This window comes from Carassius carassius, chromosome 19 (assembly GCF_963082965.1).
Source record: "Carassius carassius chromosome 19, fCarCar2.1, whole genome shotgun sequence".
NCBI classification, from domain to species: Eukaryota; Metazoa; Chordata; class Actinopteri; order Cypriniformes; family Cyprinidae; genus Carassius; species Carassius carassius.
Genome location: NC_081773.1, coordinates 1,405,416 through 1,425,298, shown reverse-complemented (window position 1 = coordinate 1,425,298; position 19,883 = coordinate 1,405,416). Strand labels below are relative to the sequence as shown.

The 19,883-nt window shown below is 36.4% G+C and overlaps 1 protein-coding gene across 2 annotated transcripts in view; it reads right to left on the bottom strand.

The window, feature by feature from the left end:
* The window catches only part of LOC132094846 (kalirin-like), a 214,968-nt gene that overhangs the window by 94,854 nt on the left and 100,231 nt on the right, over positions 1-19,883 (bottom strand). For both annotated transcript variants that reach the window (XM_059499476.1, XM_059499477.1), the window contains exons 11-16: positions 18,487-18,678; positions 13,092-13,261; positions 11,627-11,801; positions 10,204-10,399; positions 6,729-6,895; positions 647-766 (exon numbers count right to left, since the gene is read on the bottom strand). In XM_059499476.1, the coding sequence (XP_059355459.1) occupies positions 647-766; positions 6,729-6,895; positions 10,204-10,399; positions 11,627-11,801; positions 13,092-13,261; positions 18,487-18,678 (1,020 nt within the window). The remainder of the gene's footprint in view (positions 1-646; positions 767-6,728; positions 6,896-10,203; positions 10,400-11,626; positions 11,802-13,091; positions 13,262-18,486; positions 18,679-19,883) is intronic.

The window sequence follows — 19,883 nt, the reverse complement described above, 5'->3', positions numbered from 1 at the left end:
CATAAAGCATGAGTCATACCTTTGCTTTACTTGAAAAAAATCTTAACACTAAAATATTGTCTGCCAGAATCTGCTCTTATATCACCAAGTTTACACAGCACTCTCAAAAGAAAAAGCCGTGAATTGCAGTAAAACAGCGGAGTGGCTCTAGACTGTCTGTGGGTCATAAATCCTTCAGGAGAATGTTTTTGATCCCTGTGTGAAATTTTATGAATGAACAATTCCTGCTGGATCTGTTTGGAATATCCTCAGAGCAATCACTTCCATACATTCCTCAGTGTTAAACTGTATGCCGAGGGCACAGAGAAGGAAGGTTTTGGACTAAAACTCAAGAGAGGAGATGTGCATATAGTAGACTACTCCTGTTTTTCTTTTTCCTTCATATGTCCTTTAAAAAAGAACAAGAGAGATTGAAAGAGAGAGAGAGAGAGAGAGAGAGACAGAGAGAGAGAAGGATGGTTGAATGGACTTTACTCATCTATGTAAGGGTCAGGGCTGAAGTACTGTTACTATAGATGCCTCACAGATAAAAGTTTCGGGAAAAAAAATGTTCAGAATGTACAAAGAGAGAAACTGAGACAGTGGGGAATAGAGCCTGTGTGTTCATGTGTGGTGTGTGTGTGTGTGTGTGTGTGTGTGTGTTTACCTCTATCGCCAGTTGGAACTGCTCATGTTCTCTCTGTAGTTGTTCGGCCTCTGACAGTGAACTTGCGTTCACCATACTGGCATCCAACATAGACTCACCATTACGAATCCAACCCAGAACCTAACACACATCACAACACACATGACTTTAGCACTGAAACACAGCACACAATATAAACATGACCTTATTCAATACATCAACAAATCTTTGTGAAAAAGAATTACAATTTGAAATACTTTTAAAAAGAGTACTGAGTACAGAAACACTATACTTTAAATAACATAATATACTAAGAATATACATGCATGTGAATTACAGTAAATGTAGTGTTTTTTGTATATTTATTGCAAGCAGTATTAAGTGAAATATATATTAAAATGTATTACAGTTTACATTTACATTATATGCAATGAGCTGAACATGTTTTTTTCTTTGTTGTTGTTGTATTTTTACATGACTTAAGTATGTTTTTAAATGCTTCATTCAAATTTCTTTGAAATACCAACACAGTCTCACTCCAACTCGTCACATTTTAACGCCTGGTCAGGACACTTTGGCGTCACTTATGACGTACAGGGTACCCCTATTTTTCAGCATGCAGGGTCTTCCATTGCTTTAAATAAGAAACCCTTAGCATCAATATGCTGACGCAAGAGGCTTATCGTCATGATTACAGTTTTTTTACAATCGCTATGACAGATTTTTCAATACATTTAACAAATTTCCTAAACTCTTAACACACCAACACACCTAAAACACACAATTGGCAAAACGGTTAATTTCATGCTCAAAATCACACATTGTAAACTAAACTCCAAATCTAATTTTCAAAATACAATAATACACTAACACAATACACTATGTCTACCAAAACACTGCAAACATGTTTCAAAATCAAATAATTATTCAAATCACTAACACATGTTCTCTTCCAACAGGAACATTTAGTCAATCATAACACAATGACAAAAAAACACTATCATCAGCTGAAATTACAGAAACTGCATTATTTTATGTGACAGGTCTGCCCTTATACAATGGACAGTACAGTATATTGTATTGATCAGAGATTGTGTTTTGCACTGTAGTTTCTTTTGAAGCCTCTCTACATTTTTGTTTTGTTGGGTTTAGTAAATGCATGCATTTTGTCACAAAAAATGAATGACCATCTCAGAGTAGCTTTATAGAATGTACAGTTACAGTTCTAAAAAAAAAGACAGAGACAGAATTGCTGCAGTAAAGACTTTATTTGCAAAAGGACATTACTGCAAGATATACAAACAGAAAAAGCACCGGAATAATAATTAAAAAAAAACAAAGTAAACTTCTAATCTGCCCGGTCTTCTGCATTTGGCCACATGTTCTCATCCACATCACACCTGATATCTTCTCTGGCAAGGCATCGTGGGAATAATCTTTTTGCATGCCTTATCCACCCCTGGCAGTGTTCAGCTGTGATGTCTTGGCATGCAGCATCCATTGCATCCAGGAGGGACATTTGGTCATGTGGGCGATGGTCAAAAACCTTCCATCTCCAGGATGAGAAAAACTCCTCAATGGGGTTGAGGAAAGGGGAGTAAGGAGCAAGGAAAAGGGACACCATCCTAGGATGGGCTTCAAACCATGGTGTGACTGCACGGGAATGGTGGAATGCCACATTGTCCCATGTGATCACATATATTGGCAAGTGGTCTCCCACCTGTCCCCTTTCTACCTCTGGCACCAATCTTTCATGCAGGTCTTCTAAAAATAGGAGAAGGCGGTCGGTGTTGTAGGGACCAATCTCACATTTATGCAGGAGTGCACCATTGTTGGAGATTGCGGCACACATGGTGATGTTGGCTCCTCTCTGGCCCGGCACGGTAACTGTGGCCCTTTTGCCAATTATGTTTCTCCCACGGCGACGCCTTTTCGCCAAGTTGAAGCCAGCCTCGTCAACATAGATAATTTCATGTGGGACTTGATTGGCCTCCAACTCCATGACTCTCTGAAAGTAATTAGACACAGTGTATGTACATGCTGTGCTGTACTGTATATCTACTGTATGTCCTAATGTACTCCAGGTTTATAGAGTAGTTTACTGCAAAACACACTGTGTATAGTACAGTAATGACTGTATTGCATAACCTTACCTGGACGTATTGGTGACGGAGTTCTTTGATGCGCTCACTGTTCCTTTCAAAAGGAACTTTGTATAGTTGTTTCATTAGGACTCTGTGTTTAGCTAGAGTCCGAGAAATGGATGTTATGCTGATTGCTGCAATGTTCCCAAAGACAAGGTTGTCCTCTACAACTCTGGACTGAATGTCCTTCAGTTTTATTTCATTGTCAGCAATCACCATGTTGACAATAGCAAGTTCCTGTTCTTCATTCAGGAGCTTTCCTCTGCCCCCTGAGGGAGGTAGACGTTGAATCCTTAGAGGAACAAAATACAGTTACATATTAGAGACCAGAGGCATACAGTCACTCTAATACTGTAAATGGTAATATTACAGTATTTACAGTACACTTTGCTGTAGGAGAAGCAATATCCTACCTGTTGGTTTCTCTGAAAATACGGACAATGGATGCCACTGTGTCCCGGCTGAGATTTGGTTGTACTCGTTCACCAGCCTCTCTATATGATAGCCCATGGTTTATGACATGGTCAATGATAGTTGCTCTTATTTGATCAGTTACCCTAGCTCTGGTCCTTCTTTGAGCGCCACCACGCATTCTAACTCCTCTCCCTCTCCCTCGCCCCACTCCTCTGTCTCGTCCTTGTCCTCGCCCCACTCCTCTCCCTTGTCCTTGTCCTTGCCCCACTCCTCTCCCTTGTCCAGGTACTCGTCTTCCTCTCCCTCTTGCAGGCATTCTTTCTTTCTTTCTTTCTTTCTTTCTTTCTTTCTTTCTTTCTTTCTTTGTGTTGCTCTATATTGTTTCTTTTCCACACAAGATCAGCCCAAAGTGTCCTCTTTTAGAACATATGATCATGTGATTGAAAGAACCTCAACACCTGAGTGTGCTTCCTAGATGGGAATCAGCTGTGATTTATATATTTGCATAACTTCAATACGCTGTTTCTCATTAGCAATGGAGTAAAATACAGGGAATATATTTGTGTTTCAATTCACAATATGAACAGCTGTTTACCTTGACTTTAGCCTGTAAGGTTAGGTTTAGAACATGGTGTTATCTGTTCTGACATACAGTGTTAAATCATTGGTAAATTTGGCAGTAAAAATCCATTGTTTTGGTCTTGTTTGAGCTTGTGTGTAAAAGAAGTTCAAGCATTTTAAATTTGTGTTAATTGTATGCATTTTGTGTTAAAGCAACAAGAAATGTGTTAATAGTATAGCTTACACAGGCGGATGTAGTGCTAACTGTGTTAAGAGTTTTGGAAAATTGTTAAAAGTATTGAAAAATCTGTCATAGCAATCGTAAAAAACTGTAAATTATATATTGGGCAAAAATATTGTCATTATTGCATATATGTTAGTGTGATTTTTCAATGTAACCCAACCCCTGCCCCTTAACCTACCATTTGTCAATAAGACACAATATATAACAGGCAGATACAACTACTGTCAAGATTTATTCAAATAGAAGTCTTTCGAGGAAGAACGATTGATTTGTGAATGGAATAGACACGATCGCCATCTCAGTCCGTCGTGAATCTGTGTGCGAATTCAGAAAATGCCGCCAGAAGAAGCCTTCGTCAGCCACTGGCTCTTGTGTATCCTTTCATGACCGATTGCATCATGCTACAGGAGGATCATTTTGAATGAGACGTGATGTGAGCGTGTTAATAGAGCGGGATCATTTTAAGCGATTAAAACCTTATGTTTTACTCTCATCTTCGCATAAAGGTATCACATGTCTTCAGAAGAATTGGAATGCAACACAACATGTTTGTAATGCTTTTATACAGTTTGTTTGTGGTTGGTTTTTGCAATAAATACCTGTGACTGTACTTTTATTTTTCTGTTACGTGTTTTATATTGTATGTTGTTTATATTGAAAGTATACATTTATATAAAATTATTTATATTTAATACAAATGCATGATAACCATTAAATTAAGACAAACAACTGAAAACAATGGATGAGCCTGTGCTTCTAAAAGAGACGCCAAGGTGTCCTGACCAAGCATCAAAATATGATGAGATGGAATGAGACCATTCTGAAAATAAAGTCAAGGTGTACTGCTGAATGTATTGAAAAACATATAAGGATAACTAAGCATAATTTAATGTCAATTTAAACTTGTATGTTATGCATTTAAACATATCTGTTATTGCACAGTTGTAATGATGAAGTTGCAATTTGGTACTTTTAATATATATATAGACTTTAAATATAATGTCAAATAATGCACTATACGCTGCTTGATTGAAGTACTTCACATGTGCATGCAGTACTTTTTCATCTATCTATCTGATCTTCCTATCTTCAAGTGCACTCAGAAATAAGTGTTGTGAGAATTTAGATTAAATCATCTGCATGATATTACAGTCTGTCAGTCTGATCTGAATATGTGACTCTCAGAGTGGACTGATATCCCGAGGAGACTGAGCAGAATTCATAACTCTCTCTGCTCATTTCTCTCCATTAGCGCTCGTGTAGTGGCAGACACTTTAAGGCTGTTCGTGGCGACAGCACTTTGGCTCTCTGGTTGAGATTAGCTCTGAAAGCCACACTGCATGTCTCTCACACGAGAGCTCAGATCTGTGATACATCAATAGCAGAGGAGCAACCTCAGACAACCAATATTTTGTTATTTTTGATAAATGTATCAGTAAGGATGAGTCCTCTTTAAAGAGCTGTTACATTATGTGTAAAGGGAAAGCACACATACAATACTGTCCGAAGTCTGGGCTCAGTATGATTAATTATGTATGTATACATGCACAGTGTGTACTTATTTATTAAGCAAGGAGCAGATTAAACTCAAGTGACAGTAAATACTTTTACATTGTTACTTTAAATGACTATTTACGAATAAATGATTAATAAATACTGTTCTTTTGAACTTTCTATTCATTAAATTATCCTGAAAAAAAGTAACAATCAATCAAGCAAGCAATCAATCCATTAATATCTGAGCATTAATTCAGCATTTCCAATCTTGGATTAAATTACATTTTAAAATATATTAGAATAGAAAACAGTTATTTAAATGCAAAATATTTCTTTTTACAGTATTTACTATTTTTATCAAATTAGTGAACATAAGTGATCATTAACGAAATGTTGAAGGTCCTTTTATATCACTAATATAATCATAATTCAGAAGTGATACACACACATTTTATTTTTAAGACTAAAATGACAGGTGACATAAACCAGCCAAATGATTATATTAACAACAACAACAAAACGTTTGGTGAGTGTTACTAAAATAGAGATGTCTCACTGCATTAGGGGAAAAAATGAAAACAGGCTTTTAAAGATATGTACGGTAATTAAAATCCAAAAACACAAATAGCCAAAGTGTAATATGTGTATTGTGGATGTTTTCCTTCCACTGGTCTAAAAGAAGACAAGTTATGGCAGAAAACAGCAGAATAGCAAAAACCTAAAAAATAATGAAAATAAAAAATACTTAACATTTATGTTCATACATAATATTAATTGCATTGAGCAGCACTTTGCATAGCCTACTCTATAATTTTGTTTCCCAACCCTGGTGCTGGAGCACCAGCAAAATGTCACATTTGAAAGTATCTCTTATCAAAGACACACATTTAAGGTCTTGGAGTCGCTACGAATCAGTGCTACAGTATATATTATGGACAGCATGCTAAATAGAACATATCTTTAGGGAATCATTTCAGCTGTGGCTCTGAACATCTGCTTAAACTTTATCCCAAGACTGCACTAAGAATATGAAGAAAACAGAACAATAAATATAACTTTGAGTAGCCAAACAGCAGAAGCGTTTTCCATTGATAAAGTTTCACTTTTGGCCTTGGGATGGATAAGCAGATGCTGGAGAACGTGTATAGTGAGCTGCTATAAAAGTTTCTGACTGTGCATGACTTCTGTCTGCTTTCTAAAGTTTCTGAGTGTCAATCTGGGTGTTGATTATTCAGAGTGTTACCTGTTTAACCTCAGCCTGTAGGTGGCGCAGCTGCACACACTGCTCCAGATGTTTCTGTGTGTGTTCAGCGCTCACGTCCAGCTCATGCTGTTTCTCATTAAGAAACTCCAACAGCTCCTGAACTTGAGTGGCTAGATCCACCTCCTTCTCACCGGTCAGCTCAATGCCTGCATATCACACACAAATACACACTTCTGGTCATATTCCTGCAGAATCATTATTGTCTGAACACATTTACAGCTCATCATCACTGGGTGGCAGTGTGGAAGCTAGTTCAAATCCACTAGTTCAAATCCACTACAAAACCACACTCCCCTTTCAGATTCTACAGTATATAATAGATTCACATTAGAGGCTTATATAATTTAGGGAAAATGTACAGTCAGCAAAATAAAACTCAATGAGTATGAAGTGATATAGGAATGTGAGGATAATCAAGTACAAAAATATACATTTAGTTAAAACATATACATCTAAGAACATATTTGAACACAGAATGCTCAAAATGATCATTCAGAATCAGGTATACCAGAGAATGAACAATAAATCATTAAATGTGAGATCAGAGTTAAACGTGTATAGATGTCTTTAAAAATAAACAAACAATAAATCAAATACATACATAACCTAACCTAACCTAACCTCATTTAACCTAACCTAATCGAACACACCCTATCCTAACTGAACCTAACCTGAGCTCATTTAACCTAACCCTCACGAACACACCCTACCCAGACTTAACCTAACCTAATCGAACCTACCCTACCCTAACTTAACCTAACCTAACCGAACCTACCCTACCCTAACCTAACCTAACCTAATCGAACCTACCCTACCCTAACTTAACCTAACCTAACCTGATTTAACCTAACCTAACCTAACCTAACTGAACCTAACCTACCCTAACTTAACCTAACCTCATTTAACCTAACCTAATCGAACACAACCTATCCTAACTTAACCTAACCTAATGGAACCTACCCTAACCTAAACTAATTGAACCTACCCTAACCTAACTTAACCTAACCTAATCGAACCTACCCTACCCTAACTTAACCTAACCTAACCTAACCTAATCAAACCTACCCTACCCTTTTAACCTAACCTAATCGAACACAACCTATCCTACCCTAACCTAAACTAATTGAACCTACCCTAACCTAAATTAACCTAACCTAACCTAACCTAATCGAACACACCCTACCCTAACTTAACCTAACCTAACCTAATCGAACCTACCCTACCCTAAATTAACATAACTTAATCGAACCTACCCCAACCTAAACTAATTGAACCTACCCTAACCTAATCTATCTATCTATCGATCTATCGATCTATCTATCTATCTTCTTTTATTTTTATATATATTTTACTGAAAAATAATTCAAATAAATTTATTGCCTGCATTTGATTTCTAATCATATTTAAAATGTTTACTTCTTACTAGAACTACAGTTGAGAAGATTAGTTCAAGTAATTAGGAATGAATAAATGTATGAATGAATGAATCACAGTTGATATGCATATAGAGTATTAGTTTAATAACATTATAAAGTTATACGTTTAATTCTGTGATTGTAAATGTTGTCCCAGCAGCAGAACCAGACACAGCCATCGGACACACAGGCATGTGTGAGAGATTTTCACAGTAATGTCTGGAACAGACGGCGTCCAAAGCCTGGACAGAAGAGCGTGTCCTCAGCCAAGACCCATGTGTGAGAGAGAGGGGGGTAAGAGATGGGTCAGCAGTTTGAGGAGAGGAAGTCTGTTCCCAGTGTTAAAAATATCTGTGAGACACAGGGCTGAACGTAGTGACGGTATGAAGATAAGAGTAGATAGGAAGAGAAATGTGGGTTAAAGACAGACACAGCCCTGAATAAAGGGGTGACATTTTGTCTCATTTCATTTTAATAACTCACTTCTTTACACTGAAATGAAAACTGTACTGAGCATCATTAGTGCCGCACATTTGAGATCACAGCACAGATGAGACTGAATCCTATTGGTTGATCTCGCTGTGTTTCTGTGGACTGCCATATATCAATGACACACTGCCACCTGACTCTCCTGTCTCCATCTCTCTCCTCTGCATCTATATCTGTATCATCCGAGTTCATGAGTATTTTATGAGTGTATGATTTCATGTAAACCTGCATGACCTGACTTGTGTGAAATCATATGATTTGTAGGTAAACCTCACCATGAAGGTCCACCCCTAAATCTAACCCTCAGGAGGTATGAGCAGATTGTCACAAAAACTTGCAAATGAACATGCACAATTTTGCAACCAGTTCATAAAAATTTTAATATTTACAAAGTGCCATGAGACTGTGTTGATCGAATCATTTAAGGGTGATTTGAAGCCACTAATATATATGTATATATATATATATATATATATATATATATATATATATATAATAATAATGTTATAAAGCACATGAATACACATGAATACCTTATTCAGCAGAAGTCGTGGCCTAACGGTTAGAGAGTCGGACTTGCAATCGAAGGGTTGTGAGTTCGAGTCTCGGACCGGCAGGAATTGTGGGTGGGGGGAGTGCATGTACAGTTCTCTCTCCACCTTCAATACCACGACTTAGGTGCCCTTGAGCAAGGCATCGAACCCCAAACTGCTCCCTGGGCGCCGCAGCATAAATGGCTGCCCACTGCTCCGGGTGTGTGTTCACAGTGTGTGTGTGTGTGTGTTCACTGCTCTGTGTGTGTGCACTTTGGATGTGTTAAATGCAGCGCATGAATTCTGAGTATGGGTCACCATACTTGGCTGAATGTCACTTCACTTCTATTAATAAGTAGCAAATTAGGTGTTTATTGAGGGAAAAGTCACAGTTAGTAGTTAGTTAACAGTAAATGGTAAATGGACTGCATTTATATAGCACTTTCAACAGACCACATGGCCATCCAAAGCGCTTTACAATTTTGCCTCACATTCACCCATTCACACACACATTCACACACCGACTGTGGTGTCTGCCATTCAAGGCGCCATCCAGCTCGCCGGGAGCAGCTGGGGTTAGGTGTCTTGCTCAAGGACACCTCGACACTTGGTCTAACAGTAATTAAACAGTTATGAGGAATAACTGTAATTACTTCTTAAAGTCAAGAAAACCTATAGTTTGTGTCTATTGATATGATGTTTAAGGAATTTATTGGTTTGTTTCAAATTAACTGTTAAAATTAGGCTAGGGATGTGCACGAGTGCTCGGAAATCGATAAAAGAAACAATAAACAGTCATTTTATTTGAATGCTTTTGGAATTTTTAAGAATTACACTACAAACTTCTTGGAATTTATCTTAAGAAATGCCTTAACTTCTTTTTTTAAGAAGATGTTTGTGAATCCAGCCTCTGGGCATTTTTGTGTGCAAAATACATCGGGTAGTCAGTGAACACATTGGGGTTGGTCTGTGGGTGAGAACCTGAGAGTACCAACAAAACTTTTTCATCTCTCTCACCTGAAGCTTGGACCTCCATGATGTACTGATGCAGGTCTTGACCCTGCTGCATGACCTCGTAGGTCATGTTGTTCATGGCAAGTTTTCTCTCCGCGTGCCGCTGTAGTCTCTGTTCAGCCAGACTGGGCTCTTCTGTGGTAAACTCATTTACCTGACGAACCAGGTCCTCATTCCACGCGTCTAACTCCGCCGTTACCTGCTGGACAGGAGAGACAGTTAAACACTTTCACATTATTACATCATAGTGTACGTTTTACAAGTGTACTTAAGTGTGTTAAAAAAAACATAGTCATGAAGGTATACTTTCTGTAAGTACAGTTGAGCGGCCCTTTGTTTCATTCATATATGATCTGTAAGCACAGTTTTGTTTTCATATCACAACCCTTACAAAAATAAACTATGGTTTTATCATTGTAAAACTGCTTAATTTCATTTTGCATGATTTCTGAATGCTTGAGACTATAAAATAAGTTAGAGTTATAACAAAGTTATAGCCATAGGTAAATGTCGAGAGCTACAACTGTAATTTGTAAATAATATAATTTATTCATTTACTTTTTTATTTGATTAAAGTTCTATTTTCACCCCTTATAGTAGATGTTTTTTTTCCCATCATCATATTTGAGGAAGGGTGGCACAACCATACAATACCAGACTCGTTGGATGGAAACGGTGCTTAATTCGCAAATGTTTTATGCAGTATTTCAGTTTTGCGCTTAAGTTAAAATTGCATCTTTTAATGGAAACATAGCTAATGATGTCCTCGTTTTTACCTAAATGTATTTTAATATAAATAAAAAATTTATAAGGTGTGCATTGTAGCTAACACCTAAATGAACACATTACAATTGTTTTTTTTTTTGTTTTTTTTTGAGCAACTGGGATGGTGCAATTTATTCTGTAAATGTGTTTCTATCATAAAAAGTTTATCCCACTCAGTTGTGAGCATACATATTTTAATGCAATTTTTTTATTTATGTGCTTCTTCACACTTCCATCCAGCATTTTTTTATGCAATCATCCAAAATGCGCATAAAGAAAAGGTGGATGGAAACATAGCTAATCTTTCAAACTACTTATATATTAGATAATATTTGAGCATTTTATGGCTTTAAATTTATAGTATTTTATATTTACTGTCAACAGTTCTATCATGTCCATTTCATAATTAACAATGCTTTGAGGGATGAGTATTATATTTCCTTTTTAAAATGCTCTTATATATTTTTTAATTTATCTCAGAGTCAGTTGTTTTGGTTCAAGATCTATTTGTTGATTTTTCTTAAACCTCTGGGGAAAATTATTGAAATGATTCACATAGCATGCAAACACACGCACACACACACGCACACACACACACACACACACACACACACACACACACACACACACACACACACACACACACACACACACACTTCACCTCAATGGTGTACTGCTCAAAGATGCGCAGCTGCAGGAAGATGTCGAGTTTGATCTTCCTCTCGTGGAAGAGCTCCTCCATGTGGCCCTGGGCCTCGTCTAGCTGCTGTAGAACGCCCTCGATGTGAGCGATAGAGCTGGTGTGAGGCATCTTATTACTGCTCATCGCTGAATCTCTGTGTTAAGAGTGTGTTAGGTGGTTAGGGGAAACTACAACCATTACAATTTGCTCATACTAAAGAAATATTCTGGCAAATACACAATTTAATATTTATAGACATCATATCTATGACAGTTTGTAAAACACAAAAAAATAGCAGAGACTTGATCAAATTAAATTGGAAGCACATTTGCAATAATGCACTTACAACTGATTGCAAAAACTGGGGCATTAATAAACATTAATTTTTCAATCTGTTTTCTTATCACTGGAATTTTCTGTGAGCCTGAATGTAACTTTATGCAGATGGCTTTAGTAAATGACACTCTAGTATTATGGGATGTTTTAGTGATATGGCTATGCTTTCAAAACAGTGTTACAGTTGCAAACATTTTAAGGGTTATAACAAGGTGTCGTTGTTACAGTGTAATTATACATTTAAGTGCTGAGTAATATTAATGAGCTACATGTACTTACTATACGGTTAGAGTCCAGCTTAGGGTTAATTGCATGTAATTATGCATAATTTACTGTTACTATAATAGTAAGTGCATGTAACATGCATAACAAGGACACCTTTAAATAAAGTGTTACCATTTTTTTCATAATGCTGTACACTTAAATCAAAATTTCTGCCGGGACGTAACTGTTCAGCTTATAAACATGTCCATCAACCTTAAAGAGAATTCCTTCATATTAACACAGAACACTGAGCACTATTTGACTGGTAGACTTCAGTTATAACCATATTTACTGTAAATACACTTGTTGTATTTACTGTAAATACACTGTTTAAGGGCTCAAGGCTTGACAGGTGAGCACAGTTCAATAAGCTTCTGCTGTAATTTTTTTAAGAAGGTCATTAAACTTGGGTTACAAGTGTAATTACACAAACAAATACTATAGGGTTAAGATTAGTGCTAGGGTTTGGTTTATGGTTAGTTACTTTTTAAGTAACTATGTTAATAAGTAATTATGCATATTTTACTGTATAGTACGTACATGTAAAAGCATGAATGAAGCTATTGAATATATTTACATACCTGTACATCCAACAAGACAAAATATAATTGAGCTTACAGATCTTTAATTCTGTTTAAAAGTTTAGACTCATTTGATTCTTGATACTGATCATTGCCTTTACAGGTTTATATCAAGGGTATGTAAACATTTGAGCAGGATAATTTGTGTAAAATAAGTTATTTTGTAAAATATGTTAATATCTGTTATGCAGCCTTTTAAAGAGATATTCTGAAAAGTATTTGTAAGTGTGTAAACTGATGAGTGAAACTGTGTGTGATGATACCTGAGTTGTTGCATTAGGTCTTCTCCCTCTTTAATGACGTTGAGTGTGGCCTCCAGCGTGGCCGTCTGCTGCTGCTGAAACTGTTTGATCAGCTCCTGAACCGAATCGACCGAATCAGAGCAAACTTCTTCCAGAAGCTCCTTCTGCAGGTCCTCCATCCACGTCCACAACTGAAACACACATATATACACATGCACAGGCTTTCAGTGACAGAGTTTCCTCATGATATTCCTCCTAAATATAATGCACATTTATATTTTCATTGAGACTTAAGTATTTTATTTAGTTGTTTTATTTAACATTTATTCTCTACAGTGGAGTCCAAACCTGACCCAAATACAAGCACAGAAACACACTTACTCCTGCAAAGACCTAAAAAAGTTTCTAAACTTCTCTACAGAGATGGAGTGACCTGTCTGCACAGATTACAACGCTCATCTAACAATAATCTGTCCTGAATCCAATATTAGAAAGCAGCCAGAAATATACGCTCTCATTACTCAAGCTGCTTCCATTTTTAACATTTCAGTCTAAAAGATTAAACAGTATAGAAATGATTCAGAGAGTTCATTAAAAACCAGAACCAAATTCCCTCAAACACTGGAGTGCTGTGTTGTGTCATGTTTCCAGGTCAGTGCAGGACACATAAGGTTACTGGTTTGATCCTTCGGAAATCTTTCTAATATGCTAATATTTTATAATTTGGTGCACTGCAACTATTATCAATTGTTATTGTTGCTCAGTTATTAATAATGGTTCTTTTTATTAATAATATTGGAAACAGTTTTTATTAAATAGATTGTATTTATTTAAAGCAGAAAGCTTTTGAAGCTTTTAAGTCAAGTCACCTTTTCCTTAAATAGGAAAAAATTGTGCTGATAATGCACAAAGAGAATACAAAAAAAGTCAGTTTTCCAGTTAAAGTCAGTTCATTGTTGATTCAATGATGTCATGGTGTAGCAGTGATGTAGCGCTATACAAGTATTTAGATTTTTACCAATTTTATGAACCCCTGTTGGTTTTATTTTATTTTTTTTAATTTATTTTTTTAATTTATTTTTTTAATTTATGATTAATTACCCCAACTATTTGAATGGTCTATTGGTAAATTAAATAAATAAATAAATAAATAAATATGTTTAGCCTTGATAAGCAGAAGTGAAAAAGAAAGAAGGGACCCCTACATTTAGTTCCAAATAATGTCCAAATAATTATATCATAACATATACAGTTTCATGAGCCAATATCATGACAATTTGTGTGCATTTTCTTTTAAATCAAGAATGAGCAAAAAACACCAGGACTGATGCAGCGAGTGCCACGATTGGGGTTCCCTTGTAAATAAACGTATGTCACCTTTGTGCTGCTTTCAACGGTTCTGTTAACACATTCTCATTGTTCCATGAGGAGGAATTAAAATGCTTTGAATTAATTTTGCCCGCAATTAATTCACTTATGAGAAACAACTCATGGAGCCAATCTTGCTAATGGATTGAGTTACTGAACAGGACCAGAGAATATCAGTCACACAGGCATGTTTGATAAACACACATTCCCCTTCACAGTGTTTACACCTTTGAACAATGAATTGCCATGACGCTCGTGATTATTTGATAAGCGTTTAAAAAATACTATAGAATTCCCATGATGTTTTAAGAATTTCCGATCAATCCCTGACATTCCCAGGTTCTCCATGAGCGTGGGAACATCAGCTCTGCCAGATGCAGATCGAGAGCCTGTAATGATGAATAAGGCCTTTCCAAATCTACCGTGAGGAGGTTGTTCGTGTTTAGCTTTAACATGTTGCAGGCGTAGAGCAGCTCTGCAGGAGGATGTGATATTTATGATAGATGATTCCCCCAACAGCGGCTTGAGACACACGCAGGAATATTTTTCATATGAATCACACACGAGAGCTCTGAACAGCAATGCATACGACAAGTTTTACAATGCAGGAAATCGTCCACGTAAGGGTAAAGCTAAACACAATGGATACATTAAATCAAACCACACAGCAAGGACATACAGGGATTCCTTACAGAAATAAACACGGCCTTGCATGCCACTTCAAGAGTTCATTTCTCTTTACATTGGTTTCAAACACAGTTGACATGGCATGCCTCTCTTAAAGGGTTACTAGAGTTAAAAAGCACGAATGTGATGTTGCCATCCCTGTGGTTTCCATAGTAACTGTATCAGTGGGCAATCTGGTCACATTATGAATTAAAAATACACTTCAGATTGCTAGGAGACCACTGAAGCAGAACAACTAGTTAAGAAAGGGTTATTTCCATTGCAGCTGGAAATTATAAACCCATTGTGTGTATATATATATATATATATATATATATATATATATATAATTGTTATAGATGTAGAATAGGTGGGCGGGGCTAAACAGGCAGTGATGTCGAATTGGTGGGCGGGGCTAAACAGGCAGTCATTTCGAATTGATGGGTGGGGTTAAACAAGCAGTGATGTAGAAGCAGGCGCTGATCTTCCTCTGCGGAGGTGGTGTTTATCCACACTATTAAGTCATAAAGTGGCACATTCCACAAGCTGTGATTTTGCAAGACTGGCTTCAATATAAACTGTTTTAGTACAATGACCTGTTATAAAAGATCAAGGGAAATTAGATTCCTCAGTTCATGACCCATTTAAAGGAACATGAAATTATTATATTTTGTTCAGACACAAAACTATCTAGCATAAACCTGAAATATGTACACTGTAAAAAAAAAAAAAAAAAAAAATGATGGTAAAATAACGGCAGCAGTGGTTGCCAGAATATATATATATATATATATATATGGTAGCAGCATTTTTGGTTTTACGGTTTTAGCTTAAATTCACAGTTAAATACCATAATTTCATTAACTGATACAATGTAAATATACAAATCTACTGAAGTTATTAAATCTGTTTTGCAACTTTGTAATACACTAATAATCACCAAAAGCAGGTGCTGATGAGAGTCACATGATGATCCACAGCCTATCACAAGCAGCTTTTAAATTATAAGATATATAGAATGTGCACAGTGTCATTCACACAAACACTGAACACCATCATGGTAACACACATGAAACTTTAATAATGCAATAAACATTCATTTAACGACATTAGATGTAACATACAACCCTAATGCACTCAACTGATAAGAAAAAAAGAAAAGAAAAAAAAAAAAACTAAAAAGAATCAGTTATTAGAAAAACAAAAAAACAAACATCAAATTTGAAATGCAGGGAACTCTGGGAATGTCAATTTACAGTTATTTACTGTAAATTATACATTCTTTTTTAATTCTAAAAATGGTATTCTACTGTAAAATAGCATGTAATTTCCAAAACAGTTTTCACCATAAATAGTAGGTAAATTTACTGTTAATTACTGTAGCATTTTTAAAGCTTTTTACTGTTAAATCCACGGTCATTTTTTTACAGTGTATGTGTACTATCAAGGTATATTATACAACTGCTCAAGTTGTATAATATGCCTGCTGAGTTTGTTCTGTGTCTAAACCATTTACAGAGTCTGCCTTCACCTCACACTGATCTTAAGAGTGTGTGTGGGTTTCCCGGCTGAAATGAAGTGTTTCTGGAATGCTGCTAAACCTGAGCACTTCTGAGGGCCTGTGCTGTGACCTCTTTCAGTAGGACGGTGGAGAAACTCTCCAGGCCACTGAGAAACATTGTAAATGTTTGGCCTGCAGGAGTACCTCTTTTAGCCAAGAACCGCTGATGTTAGTCTCAGCTCATATAATGTAGCATTTTTTGCTCTCAACACACACGAACAGCTGTAAAATGGAATGTGTTGAGTATAAACACTACTGTAACACATTTAACCAAACAAAAAAAATCCAAACAGATAGCAGCTATTGAGCAAGGCCAAGTCTTACATGTGTACCACTTACTAGAACTACAGTTATTTGATTTATTACAAGGTAATAACATATGTATTACATACAAATGTAAAAGATAAATAAATATTAAAACTGGCAAATACTATGTTTCTATTTTCATATGCTACACCATATGACAAATAAGCACTCTAAAATATGTATATTAACAATAGACTTATGGTGTGTTTTTTCTTCTAAGAAATCTGAGGAGAAACAAAACCCGATCCGCACAGTAATTTTTTGTCATGGGGATGCAAGCTATTTTTAACATTTACAGGAGTTAGTCTGTGATTTTATTGTGCTCCGAATCAAGAATGTTGGGGTTTGTCTCTCACCACCAACTATAGCATATCTATTTTCATTTTTTTAAACAGAAGATTGTATAATCAATTAATTAATAGGATATTATTAAATATGAATGTATTCACATTATTCCAATTATATGATATTTTTATTAAAACAGATAATAATGTGACTGTCCACGTGAGCAGTGCAGTCCTCATAGGATCATACAACTTGCATCTTTACTGTGAGTGAATTGCCATCTGAATCCAAGTTTGATATTTATAAGAATCAGAGTTTTATAGCTGAGGTGCCATGTAAATTAATTTTTACAGACATCCACATGAGGAACAATTACCATCTGAATAGGGCTAAAGTTGATACTTACTGAGTGAGAACTAAACCAATGAACTTCATTAAGTCTATTATGAAAATATAAAAGAGCAAGCTTACACATATTTCTTGAGCAGCAGATTAGGATATTAGAATGATTTCTGAAGGATCATGTGACACTGAAGACTGGAGTAATGATGCTTTGCCATCACAGGAATAAATTACATTTAAAAACATCATTTTGATATTTTAATTTGTAATATTTCAAAATGTTCATGTGTTTTTTTTTTTTTATCAAATATAGATAGCCTTGGTGTGCATAAGAGGCACATTTCACCAAAACATATTTTTTGCAAATACCATAAACATACATTAAACATGTTTTTATTCACCTTGAAATAAATTAGTGTTTTACAAGATCTTAGTCTCCACAGAGAGAGCGAGTGATATCAGGACATCAGAGTCAGTCGTGAGAAAACCACTCTCCTACAATCACCATACATCAACAAAACTATAGCTCATGCTAGAGCTCCATGAGACAAGCGCAGCACCAACCCCCCCCACCAAGAAAGATGGATTGTGCCACTTAACCCTCCAACATATTTACACTCTCTGTCCTTCTCAGACGCAGGGTGCATGAGGTGATGGATGTAGCGTGATGTCACATTACTGCATAATAAATCACTAATAATCACGGCTATTGACTGCTGCAGCAAAAGTGCCTTAAACATGTCATGAATTACGTAATGGCAAAAGCATTTAACATTTCACGCAAGGTCCTGATTGGCATCTGGAGAGGTCTTCTAGCACATCTGGCACTCCTCAGCAAAACATCCCAGCATTCCTCTGTAATCTACCTGGCATGTGTGTCAGTCTTACCTCTTTAGTGTGCGTGTGGAAGGAGACGGACATGTCCAGCAAGAGTTTTCTTTGTTCCACTCTCCTGACGAAGTCCTGGATCCGGACCTCCAGGTGCCGCGCCGCCTTATAGATCTCCTCGGGGTCACACTCGCCCGTCTGGGCCAACTGCTCGGCCGCCTCCAGGAGTTTATCTGCATTAGTGTAGGTGTTCTGGTCCCGGAGAGAGAAGAAAAGGCAAAACTCGATCAATGAATCTTTACATTCAGATACAGATACATTTCATTAGATAATACAATGCAGATTGTTTCAAACCAGCTTCACAGCAATAAAAAAGAACAACAGTGCCACTGTTGTAAAATGAATCAGTTATGAAACAAATCAATTTCAGCTCTACAGAAGACAATGGATTCATTATTTAGCTCAGTTCAGTTTGATTGAATTCAGTTCAATAATAGTGTCAGTGTTTCAAAGTTAGTGTTGTAATTTAGTTCAATATATACTTATAAAGTTACTCATAAGTAGGGCTGCATGATATTGGGAAAAAATTACATTGCGATATTTTATTTTTCTGCGATATATATTGCGATATGAAATCTAATCTAATTTTTTCTTACAAACAAAAATGGGGTGAGCAGATTTACATTCTCATTTTAAATGATTCGACACCATCGTGTCAATTGATTAATATACGCGAGGGAGAGAGAGCAAGACAGCGCTCGTGTTGTTTGTCTCTCTCTTTCCCTCTCTCTCTCTCTCTCGCGAGCTCTCTCGCGCGCTCTCTCTCTCGCGCGCACTCTCCGCGAATCACATTCGTCAAGGGTCGGGGAGCAGCTGGCCCGTACAGTTAATGAATAACGGATCAACTACAACAGCTTACATCGCACATCCTGCGATGTGACTATCGTGGATTCATACATCGTGATATCTATGCTTAAACGACACATCGTGCAGCCCTACTCATAAGTTCTTGCAGTAATTAAAATGATAATTTACTCATATTTGTTGCTGTTCTTTCAAACTTTCTATTAATCACATTAAGCTCATATTCATTATATAACTTTATACCTTGAATATGTTTTGACAAACAGCTAAAATAATAAAAATTGTGCCTGTTTCCAAATATATACAGAGTATTGACCTAACTGTACATAATACATATACAGTGTTCCTGTAGCTCAATTGGTAGAGCATTGCTTTATCAAGCGCAAGGTTGGGGGTTTGATTCACCGGGAACACATGTAAAAATTGACAGCCTGAATGCACTGTAAGTCGCTTTGGATAAAAGCATCTGCTAAATGCATAGATTTAATTAAATTTGTAATTTAATTTAATTTTTACATATAGGTACATGTCCAGATTAAAGCCTTCTGGCATAAAAATAGGATATTAAATCAACAATTCCCCATTAGAAAGGC